Source organism: Eumetopias jubatus, unplaced genomic scaffold (assembly GCF_037043125.1).
Source record: "Eumetopias jubatus isolate StellerSeaLion01/CBP00866 unplaced genomic scaffold, mEumJub1_p1.0 scaffold_6, whole genome shotgun sequence".
In the NCBI taxonomy this organism is placed as follows: Eukaryota; Metazoa; Chordata; class Mammalia; order Carnivora; family Otariidae; genus Eumetopias; species Eumetopias jubatus.
In genome coordinates this window covers 119,638,597-119,651,096 of record NW_028274812.1, presented here as the reverse complement: position 1 = coordinate 119,651,096, position 12,500 = coordinate 119,638,597, and the positions used below count along the sequence as shown (strand labels likewise).

At 37.2% G+C, this 12,500-nt stretch overlaps 1 protein-coding gene across 1 annotated transcript in view; it reads right to left on the bottom strand.

Annotated features, from left to right (window-relative positions):
- Positions 1 to 12,234, bottom strand: part of TSBP1 (testis expressed basic protein 1) — a 74,258-nt gene extending 62,024 nt beyond the window's left edge. Inside the window, 4 exon segments of the mRNA XM_088023768.1 lie at positions 9,769 to 9,789; positions 11,141 to 11,173; positions 11,967 to 11,999; positions 12,141 to 12,234. Of these exon segments, the coding sequence (XP_087879894.1) occupies positions 9,769 to 9,789; positions 11,141 to 11,173; positions 11,967 to 11,999; positions 12,141 to 12,234 (181 nt within the window).
- Positions 12,235 to 12,500: the final 266 nt, after the last annotated feature.

Here is a 12,500-nt window from a genome sequence, read left to right as displayed (position 1 = left end):
CCAGAAATGGACCCTCAACTCTATGGTCAACTTATCTTTGACAAAACAGGAAAGAATGTCCAATGGCAAAAAGAGAGTCTCTTCAACAAATGGTGCTGGGAAATTTGGACAGCCACATGCAGAAGAATGAAACCGGATCATTTCCTTACACCACACACAAAAGTAGACTCCAAATGGTTGAAAGACCTAAACGTGAGACAGGAGTCCATCCAAATACTAAAGGAGAACACAGGCAGCAACCTCTTCCACCTCAGCCGCAGGAACTTCTTCCTAGAAACATCGCCAAAGGCAAGGGAAGCAAGGGCAAAAATGAACTATTGGGATTTCATCAAGATAAAAAGCTTTTGCATAGCAAAAGAAACAGTCCACAAAACCAAAAGACAACCAACAGAATGGGAGAAAATATTTGCAAATGACATATCAGATAAAGGGCTAGTATCCAAAATCTATAAAGAACTTATCAAACTCAACACCCAAAGAATAAATGATCCAATCAAGAAATGGGCAGAAGACATGAACAGACATTTTTCCAAAGAAGACATCCAAATGGCCAACAGGCACATAAAAAAGTGCTCAACATCGCTCGGCATCAGGGAAATCCAAATGAAAACCTCAATGAGATACCACCTCACACCAGTCAGAATGGCTAAAATTAACAAGTCAGGAAATGACAGATGTTGGCGGGGATGTAGAGAAAGGGGAACCCTCCTACACTGTTGGTGAGAATGCAAGCTGGTGCAACCACTCTGGAAAACAGTATGGAGGTTCCTCAAAAAGTTGAAAATAGAGCTACCATACGATCCAGCAATTGCACTACTGGGTATTTACCACAAAGGTACAAATGTAGGGATCCGAAGGGGTACGTGCACCCCAATGTTTATAGCATCAATGTCCACAATAGCCAAACTGTGGAAAGAGCCAAGATGTCCATCAACAGATGACTGGATAAAGAAGAGGTGGTATATATACACAATGGAATATTATGCAGCCATCAAAAGGAATGAGATCTTGCCATTTGCAACGACGTGGATGGAACTGGAGGGTGTTATGCTGAGGGAAATAAGGCAATCAGAGAAAGACATGTATCCTATGACCTCACTGATATGAGGAATTCTTAATCTCAGGAAACAAAGTGAGGGTTGCTGGAGAGGTGGGGGATGGGAGGGAGTGGGTGTCTGGGTGATAGACATTGGGGAGGGTATGTGCTATGGTGAGTGCTGTGAATTGTACAAGACTGATGAATCACGGATCTGTACTTCTGAAACAAATAATGCAATATATGTTAAGAAAAAAAAAGAAGAAGAAGATAGCAGGAGGGGAAGAATGAAGGGGAGTAAGTCGGAGGGGGAGACGATTCATTAGAGACGATGGACTCTGAAAAACAAACTGAGGGTTCTAGAGGGGAGGGGGGTGGGGGGATGGGTTAGCCTGGTGATGGGTATTAAAGAGGGCACATTCTGCATGGAGCACTGGGTGTTATGCATAAACAATGAATCATGGAACACTACATCAAAAACTAATGATGTAATGTATGGTGATTAACATAACAAGAAAAAATTATAAAAAAAAGATAGGACTCATCCATATGCTGCCTACAAGGGACTCATTTTGAACCTAAAGATACATCCAGACTGAAAGTGAAGGAATGGAGATTCATCTTCCATGCCAGCGGAACTCAAAGGAAAGCTGGGGTAACAATTCTTATATCAGATAAATTAGATTTTAAACTAAGGTCTGTAATTAGAGACACAGAAGGACACTATGTCATTCTTAAAGTGTCTATCCAACAAGAAGATCTAACAATTGTAAATATGTATGCCCCCAACATGGGAGCAGCCATCTATATAAGCCAACTGTTAACCAAAAGAAAGAGTCATATTGATAACAATACGTTAATTGTAGGAGACCTCAATACTCCACTCTCAGCAATGGACAGATCATCTAAGCAGAAAATCAAGAAGGAAACAAGAGCTTTGAATGATACACTGGACCAGATGGACCTCATAGATATATACAGAACATTCCACCCTAAAACGGGAATACTCATTCTTCTCGAGCGCACATGGAACTTTCTCCAGAATAGATCACATACTGGGTCACAAATCAGGTCTCAACTGATACCAAAAGATTGAGATTATTCCCTGTATGTTCTCAGACCAGAATGCTTTAAAACTGGAACTCAATCACAAGAAAAAATTTGGCAGAATTTCAAACACCTGGAAGCTAAAGACCACTCTGCTCAAGAATGTTTGGGTCAATGAGGAAATCAAAGAAGAACTTAAACAATTCATGGAAACCAATGAGAATGAAAACACATCAGTCCAAAACCTATGGGATACTGCAAAGGCGGTCCTTAGGGGGAAATACATAGCCATCCCAGCCTCACTTAAAAAAATAAAAAAATCCTGAATTCACCAACTAACTCTACACCTTAAAGAACTAGAGATAAAGCAACAAACGATGCCTAAGCCATGCATTAGAAGAGAAATAATTAAAATTAGAACAGAGATCAATGAATTAGAAACCAGAAACACAGTAGATCAGATCAACAAAACTAGAAGTTGGTTCTTTGAAAGAATTAATAAGATCGATAAACCACTGGCCAGACTTATCCAAAAGAAAAGAGAAAGGACCCAAATTAATAAAATTATGAATGAAAGGGGAGAGATCACGACTAACACCAAGGAAATAGAAACAATTATTAGAAATTATTATAACAACTATATGTCAATAAACTGAGCAATCTGGATGAAATGGAGGCCTTCCTGGAAACCTATAAGCTGCCAAGACTGAAACAGGAAGAAATTGACAGCCTGAATAGGCCAATAATCAGTAATGAGTTTGAAGCAGTGATCAAAAACCTCCCAAAAAACAAGAGTCCCAGGCCTGATGGAGTCCCTGGGGAATTCTACCAAACATTCAAAGAAGAAATTATACCTATTCTAATGAAGCTGTTTCAAAAAATAGAAACAGAAGGTAAACTTCCAAACTCATCCTATGAGGCCAGCATTACCTTAGTCCCCAAACCAGGCAAAGACCCCATCTAAAAGGAGAATTTTTGACTGATATCCCTGATGAATATGGATTCCAAAATCCTCAACAAAATCCTACTTAATAGGATCCAACCATACATTAAAAGGATCATCCACCATGACCAAGTGGGATTTATCTCCGGGATGCAAGGGTGGTTCAACATTCGCAAATCAATCAGTGTGATAGAACACATTAATAAGAGGAGTGAGAAGAACCATATGGTCTTCTCAAATGATGCAGAAAAAGTTTTGACAAAATACAACATCCTTTCCTGATTAAAACTCCTCAGAGTATAGGGATAGAGGGAACATTCCTCAAGTTCCTAAAATCCATCTATGAAAAACCCACAGTGAATGTCATCCTCAATGGGGAAAAGCTGACAGCCTTTCCCTTAAGATCAGGAAAACATCGAGGATGCCCACTCTCACCACTATTGTTCAACATAGTACTAGAAGTCCTAGCAACAGCAATCAGACAACAAAAAGAAATAAAAGGTATTCAAATTGGCAAAGAAGAAGTAAAACTCTCTCTTTTCACAGACGACATGATACTTTATGTGGAAAACCTAAAAGACTCCACCCACAAATTACTAGAACTCATACAGCAATTCAGTAATGTGGCAGGATACAAAATCAATGCACAGAAATCAGTTGCTCTCTTACACACTAACAACGCAACTGTAGAAAGAGAAATTAAAGAAACGATTCCATTTACAATAGCACCAAAAACCATAAGATACCTCGGAATAAACCTAACCAAAGAGGTAAAGGATCTATACTCTAGGAACTACAGAACACTCATGAAAGAAATTGAAGAAAACACAAAAAGATGGAGAAATATTCCATGCTCATGGATCGGAAGAATAAACATTGTTAAAATCTCTATGCTACCCAGAGCAATCTATACCTTCCTTCAGTGCCATCCTGATCAAAATTCCAATGACATTTTTCAAAGTGCTGGAACAAACAATCTTAAAATTTGTATGGAATCAGAAAAGACACTGAATCGCCAAGGAAATTTTGAAAAAGAAAACAGAGCTGGGGGCATCGCGTTGCCTGATTTCAAGCTATATTACAAAGCTGTGATCACCAAGACAGCATGGTACTGGCACAAAAGCAGACATATAGTCCAATGGAACAGAATAGAGAACACAGATATGGACCCTCAACTCTATGGTCAAATAGTCTTTGACAAAACAGACAGTTTCTTCAATAAATGGTGATGGGAAATTGGACAGCCACATGCAGAAGAATGAAACTCAACCATTCTCTTACGCCATACACAAAGATAAACTCAAAATGGATGAAAGACCTCAATGTGAGACAGGAATCCATCAAAATCCTAGAGGAGAACATAGGCAGTAACCTCTTCAACATTGGCCACATAAACTTTTTTCAAGATACATCTCCAAAAGCTAGTGAAACAAAAGCAAAAATGAACTTTTGTGACTTCATCAAGATAAAAAGCTTCTGCACAGCAAAGGAAACATTCAACAAAACAAAGAGGCAACCCACAGAATGGGAGAAGATATTTGTAAATGACACTACAGATAGAGGGCTGGTATCCAAGATCTATAAAGAACTTTTCAAACTCAACACCCAAAAAACAAATATTCAAGTCAAAAAATGGGCAGAAGACATGAACAGATACTTCCCCAAAGAAGACATACAAATGGCTAACAGACACATGAAAAAATGTTCATCATCACTAGCCATCAGGGAAATTCAAATCAAAACCACATTGAGATACCACCTTACACCAGTTAGAATGGCAAAAATGGACAGGGCAAGAAACAACAAATGTTGGAGAGGTTGTGGAGAAAGGGGAACCCTCTTACACTGTTGGTGGGAATGCAAATTGGTACAGCCACTTTGGAAAACCATGTGGTGGTTACTCAAATATTTAAAAATAGAGTTACCCTATGACTCAGCAATTGCACTACTGGGTATTTACCCCAAAGACACAGATGTAGTGAAAAGAAGGACCATATGCACCCCAATGTTCATAGCAGCAATGTCCACAATAGCCAAACTGTGGAAAGAGCCGAGATGCCCTTCAACAGATGAATGGATAAAGAAGATGTGGTCCATATATACAATGGAATATTACTCAGCCATCAGAAAGGATGAATAACCAGCTTTTACATCAACATGGATGGGACTGGAGGAGATTATGTTAAGTGAAATAAGTCAAGGAGAGAAAGTCGATTATCATATGGTTTCACTTATTTGTGGAACATAAGGAATAGCATGGAGGACATTAGGAGAAGGAAGGGGAAAATGAAGGGGGGGGAATCAGAGGGAGAGACAAACCATGAGAGACTATGGACTCTGAGAAACAAACTGAGGGTTTTAGAGAGGAGGGGCCTGGGGGGATGGGTTAGCCCAGTGATGGGTATTAAGGAGGGCACGTATTGCATGGAGCACTGGATGTTATACGAAAACAATGGATGGTGGATCACTACATCAAAAACTAATGTTGTATTGTATGGTGACTAACATAACATAATAAAATTTAAAAAAAAGTAAGAGATAGTATTGGAGAAGATATTTGCAAATATTTAACAAAATATAAAAGATTAGCTTTCATAGTTATAAAGAATTTCTACAAATCAATAACCTAATGGGTAAATGGGTAAACTAAATGAACAATTTGTATAAGGTGAATCCTAAGTAGGTAGTAAACATATAAGATACTCAGTTTCAGGAGTTAGCAGGAAAATGCAAATTAACAATTTTACACTTATCCAAGTGGCAATAAGGTGAAAATGTGACAAAACTGGGGTTTTTACTGATGCAGAGAAATGGGAAACTTTTACAGATTTTGGAGTGCTTCCTATGTGGAATTCAATTAAACAACAACTAGTAAAGAAAAATGTACTTAAGTTACATAAATGTTCATGCACACTGAGATTCATTGATCCCATTTCACCGTGTGTGCCCAGGATAAACTATTTTTCAAATTATTTAAGGACATTTTGCAGCATTATTTATGATAGCTGAAATTGAACACATTGAGAGCACATCAATAGGAGAAAGAATAGGAAAAATATGTTCGTAAGTTGGGATATTTATTTAACAATTAAAATATATAACCTGGATTTCTGTATGTTTTCAATATTACAATATTTTTGGGGAAAAAAGCAAGTTGTAATGATACTTTCAGAATGATGTCATTTTAGTAAAGTTTTTAAACAAATATATACAAAACAATATTATTGTTCAGTGATACATAAAGATTATATAAATAGACAAAAATAAACATAAGATTTATGGTATATTTGTAAGAGTTTGGGAAATGGGGAGAGTGGAATAAAAGGGATTTCTATATTATCCGTCACTTGAGAAATATGACAAAATATCAGTTGTCAAATCTAGGGTATGGATTTACAAGTGTCAATTACTTTTGTACTTTAGTTTAAAAACTTCTTTTAAGATATAGAAAAAGAAAAAAACATACAGAAACTACAGGACGTACAAACCAGATGATAGTAGAAAAGCCACAAGGAACTTACCTAGGGAGTTGACTGATGGTGCTAAAACACACACACAGAAACATGAGGTGAATCATCAGAATTGGGATCATTGACCTTGCATATCAATCACCGTGACCTCCTCTCAGGAGTTGCAGCCCAGTCCCAGGGAGACCTACTGACCTGGTGGTGGGACCGGAGGCCACTCCCACCAACTCCATCCCTTCCATCTCTATAAAGGATTTCAGCTTTTAGTAGACAGATGCTATACCTATGAAAATTTGTGGCTTACATTTCTCTGTCCTCATCCCTTCCCCACTGCTTTCCTTTCCTCTCCTTTCCTCTTCTCCTCCTTTATTTCTATCACTGCCCTTTTCTGTCACTCATCATTTCCTCTTTTTTTTTTTTCCTTTCCTCTCAGTCAGTTTGGAAACCAGCAGACCAAGTTTAGAAACTGACAGTTATTGACGGACTATCCTAAATCAGCACTAGGAGACTTTATCTATTACTTAGTATTCATATGAACTGATGGCATTTCTCTTTTCTCAAAGCATTTACAATCTAGGGAAATGTTACTGATGGGAAGTAAATTTTTGTTGAAAAACAAGAGAATACTTACTGTAATCTCCTTTGGATCCCTCTAAAAACACAAATGAAACCAAGAAAAATCAGTTTGGATTTTCTATTTCTGTAGTTTCAATATCATTACAGAGAATTACCCAATCAATGCCCTCAAATACCCAAGTAGGCAAGAACCTAGAGGCAAAGTCTTCTCATGACTTAATTTATGAGTCAAATGACATGAAAAAGCAGGTGAAGGTTAATAAAGGCAAATATGTAGTGAGAAGAGATAATAAACTATACATGGAAAGAAACGCTGAAACAGAAGAACATTTTAGTTATAAAATAAGTTGAGGTCAAGTAAGAAAAAAATGGCAAAATATTTACTCAACTTATTGAGAGTTCAAGTTTAATGAAGAGATGGCAAATTATAATGAATACACACACACGCATATATATTGTGAGTGGATGTGCATCCTATAACCTAAAACTTTTCACTTAGTAATGTCGTGGAAACATTGTCTAAAAGATCTGGAGACAGACAAAGCAAATTACATGAAAACTCCTCATGCTATCACTATTATTTTCATGAAAGTGTAAAAATAAATAATATTAACAGTCTGGAAATGACAAATTATGTTGCATAATTGTTTAATTTGATATTTTACTAAAGTATAAGTAAAGATCTACCTGGAAATGTAATGACAATGTGGTTTTTTTTCTCTGAAAATAAATGTTTTCCTGCCATACTTGGGTGTTATTGTGATGGCATTAAGTCCAAGACACACAAAACCTTCTGGTTTACACTATAATTACTTGTTTCTCCTGGTTCTGTGGATATTTGAAAACAGAAAAATACCAAGGTGCTGAACATTTTCATGTGCCTCATTGACATTTGCTATAAAACTTAGTAACATTAAAAATAAATTCAGTGCATTTCAAAATTTTGAATGATCATGACAACTTTAAAATATAACTTGTGATATATTTAAATATCAAAATTCAAGTACTAAATTTCATGCACCTAAACTGATATAATGACTTTGCCCAATATTTTCCTGTCAGAAGATTTTTGTAGTCTCTAGCTGACCAGCAAATTTATATTTCCATGTCCAGAAGTGATGGAGGGCAGACTGGTAGAGCTTGGGAACTTAGAAACAAGTTGGTTGAGCGTCATAGGGCCACCTTAGAGTGATTGGGCAATCAAAGAAATAAGTTGTCATTTGGCATTATGAATTTTAAATTATGGTTTATTTAGGCCACAATAAAATGCTTACTGATCCAAGTTTTCCCTAAGAATGCAAAGGTAGCCTGGAATAGAAAGAAGCTAAGATTATAGACTCTACACTAAAGATCCATAGCAGGAAATTAGTAAGATATTACTAAATTGTGTAAAAATAAGGTACATGAAATCTAAAGTCAGACAACTCTATATTTCTATCAGGTTGAGTCACTTGCAAGCCCTGTGGCTTTGGGCAAGTCATTAACATTTTTCTTATTAGGGATAACAATGTATAGTAAGTTAATTGATTTAAGAACTGCTTGTTAAGGAGTACCCTTACTGATGAGGAAAATAGACTATAAGAGGGCAAGAGTAGAAAGAAACCAGTTAGGGGTCAGCTGAAGTAGTTGAGGCAAGAGATGTTGATGCTTGGGCTAAGATTGTCATCATGGTGAGAAGTGATCTAATTTGAAATATAATGAGAAAGTAATGGGGATGGGATTTGCTGGTGGATTGTCTGAGGTGAGTGAGAGAAAGAAGTTAAAGAGGTAGATGGCCTGAGCAATTGAGGGAATGCTGGTGCCAGTACCTGTATGTGACAGGATCAGGACTTGGGTTTTGGACATGTTAAGAGTGAGATACCCCTCCTATATCTTCAGGACCACTATATTATGGTTGCATAGGTTGTTCACTGCACAGAGGGATTTGGAGACTGAAATCCCAGCAGTGTCCTTGAGTGAGGCTGCATCTGACTAGAGAAAGGAACATTCTCTCTAATTTGCACTAAAGCAACCTGTAGAGACCTTGAGCAGCCACAGGGGCTTCATTCTTTGTGGTTCACAGGGTCATTTGTAGATATTAAAATAAAATAAAAAATGTCCACAAGAGTGGCCAGCACATAGGAGGTACTGAATGCATGTTAATTCTCTCCCTTTGTTTATAGTTGTATTTTACTTATCTGTGTACCCTTATATTTCTCACATTTGGGTAGCTTCTTGCACTGATTTAATGTAGTGTTGTGATGATTAACTATTCTGAGGAGGTTTGTTTCCCAAGAAACATGAGATGTAAATGACAACAGTAGACAAGAGACATGTTTCCTTGGGCTCTTGGAATTTCAGTGCACAAGTCAAACCTTAATGTGATGAATTTTTGGGGATTTATTCCTCCATTTCTTAACATTTATATTAAAAAGGCACACTGAGTAGCTAATATTCCTGAGTTCTGGGATATTAAATTTTTCTTAAGTATTCAGATTACTTTTAGTCAATTAGGAGGTGGATAAAAGAGGAATTGGGTAGTACTGGGGGGAAAGATACCTCATGGTGTGAAGGTGAACATTTCTGAATACTTCTCAGAATCCTCTATACATTACTTTGGTTTCCTGTCTTTTTACCTAGGTTTTACAGCCCCTCATGTTATAACAGGAAAAAAACATTGATTTTCCTTTAATTTTACCATAATCTCTAAATATACTTACCTTGTTCATCATATGAAGTGTCTAAAGGATTGAGGGAAAAACATAAGATTCTTAATTTCTCATAAATAGATGTCTGTATTAATTTCTTAACAAGTCAATATCTAATTTATTTACTGCTTTCTGTTGAATACAAATGCCAGAATCCTAAAAGACAAGATGAAAACATAATGAGATTCTACCTTGACAACTATGTCTACATTATTTTCTTACTAGGTGAAAATCTGTTTACCTCTTCCTCTTTTAGATCTCTGAGAGGGAACATCTTTTGGGGGAAAAAAAAACAGATTAAGTTTACTAACAGCTCATCAAGAAATATTTCATCATATGTCTAAATCCAAATAGTAGGAATTTTCTCCTTTCCTAGATGTTCCCATTTCCTCTGGATTCCATTTCAGGAAAGGAAGAGAGGATGCCATGGTTCCTCACTCTGTTGTTCATGACAAATGAATCACAGAAGTAAGAGGAGGAGGCATGGACCAAAAGGCCAAGTGTGGGGCATGACAGCAAGCAGACTGATCAAGCTGTCTCCTCTCTCCTTTTGGAAATATGAACCTTTATGCTTGTAGAGTGTGTGTGTGTGTGTCCTTATAAAAAAGTAGGGTGTCTTGGAATCTACTTAGAACCATTAGATTTCTGGATGTTTTATTTCAAATAATCTTTATTATTATTTTTGCATCGTCAGATTACATGTCCTGATTTGATTAATATTAATCAATTAATTAGACTAATATTAATAATACTAATAATAAATACTGAAATTCAGTTTAAAATGAGCCTTTTTTGTCTTAACCAAGTGGGGATAGTGTCATGTGAGAATATGAGTATTGAACTTGGGGCCACGAACCTGGATTTACTATCCAACTCCTTTTTTTGCTAGGTGAATTTTGGTCTCTTAAACTTTTGAATATCAATTTCATCTTCTAAAATGAAGATAATAATATAAGTTGTGTTCATCTATTGTGCTTTATAGCTTACTGTGTCTTTTCATGTATATTATGCAGTCTTCATGACAACCCATGAATTATGTTCTTTATCCCTGTTTCACACATCTAGGAAATTGTTCAGAGAGGTTTCTTAGCCTTTCCAAGACTGGTATAAACAGGAGTTGGAAATAATTTTTTTGATGTCTTAGGAAGGGGACATACTTGCCTTTTCTGAGAAAAATGCAAAATCATGTGTATACACACACACACACACACACACACACACACACACACACACATATATATATAAAGATGGATTGGCAGTTGGATATTATAACAGTAAAAGGTGTGCTGACCTAACAAATTGTGCTCAAAGGGAGATGAGTTTATTTTGTTCTCTAAAGAACACATTCCTCCATTAATTCTGTAGTAGTTCCTAATCTATTTACCTCTACCATCCTCATAGTCCAGAAGACCAGCACCTGAAGTAAAAAGGAGAGAGTGCTTCATGGTTTTTCTTCTTGAAAAGGAGTGGGACTTTAAGACTCTGAGAGCTAAAGTAGAGATAACCCCCCCCCCCAAAATGAATGATGATGGGAATTAATTTACATTGCAGGAACTAGGGACTGCATAGCTGGAGCAGATGATGAGTGACTATGCCAGTCACCAGTTTCACTAGACTAAATAGTAATCAGGAGGGGCCTCAAATTGCTTTTCCTTCTTGGTGCTCCAGCACTTAGCTCCTGTTTTCCTTCTCTTACTAATCCTGGGCTATCTTTCAGCAATTCTGGCATCTCACTAGACATTGCCATGGAAAATCTGCTTCACATCTTCACATCTTGAACTTGGTGCTCTTCTCAATCATAATCATCTTAGTTGTGTTTACTCTTTTATTATTCCTGGTACATTCAATTCTTCTACCCAGGCACCTTGCTGAGGCTCTCTTCACTACCAGAGATAGACCTTCTATTCCACTGCCCAAGGAGTCTGCTGTTTTCATGACTTGGTATTACTGTTGCTGCTCCACAGGAGGCATCTGAAGAGAACCTCAGAATCATGCAGACCTACCCCCTATTAATTTATTCTGCCCAATTTCAGTTTGGCACTCCGTGTTGCATAGAAATCTCCAGTGGATTTCTCCCAGTAAATTAGAAGTTCTGTTCATGGAATGATGCATTATGCATACAATGGTAAACAAGACAGACTTGGTCCCTGATGTATGGAAATTCCATTATGCTTTCTATTTTTCCTTTCCTCCTGGGTCTAAGTACTTACTTTGTTCTGAACTGTATCTTGATACATCAATTTCTGTGGAAGAATCAAGCAAAAATATTACTATTAGTTACTTGTGAGAGATATTCTTCCTCCTGACCCACCTCTCCTCACTCTAAACTGTGTTTCTGTGCTCCCAAAGTGGCCTTCTTGATATGATGTATTAATGGTTCCTACCTTTTTCTAGCACCTGCAGCCAGCTCAGTTCTACCTGTTCCTCCACACTTATTCTCTGAGGGCTCATAGGTGCTGAGATGAGAAAGACGGTCATTGGGGGGGGGGGGCAGGGAATGCAGCTGACTAGAAGGGAGTGGGGAAGATACTGAAGAAAATCCTGGAAAGAGAGACCTTATGGCATGGAAATAAGTCATTGCCTACAAGAGCCCCATCTCTGTTTCACTGATAAATACTATTCTATATTTGTTTCTTCTTATCATCTCTGTAGTATTAAGTCACTAAAATTCTTGAATTCTTTTGATATAATACTAACTAGTGGTGTCTACTAGCACAGTATCTTTTCTTTTCCATTTTATTCCT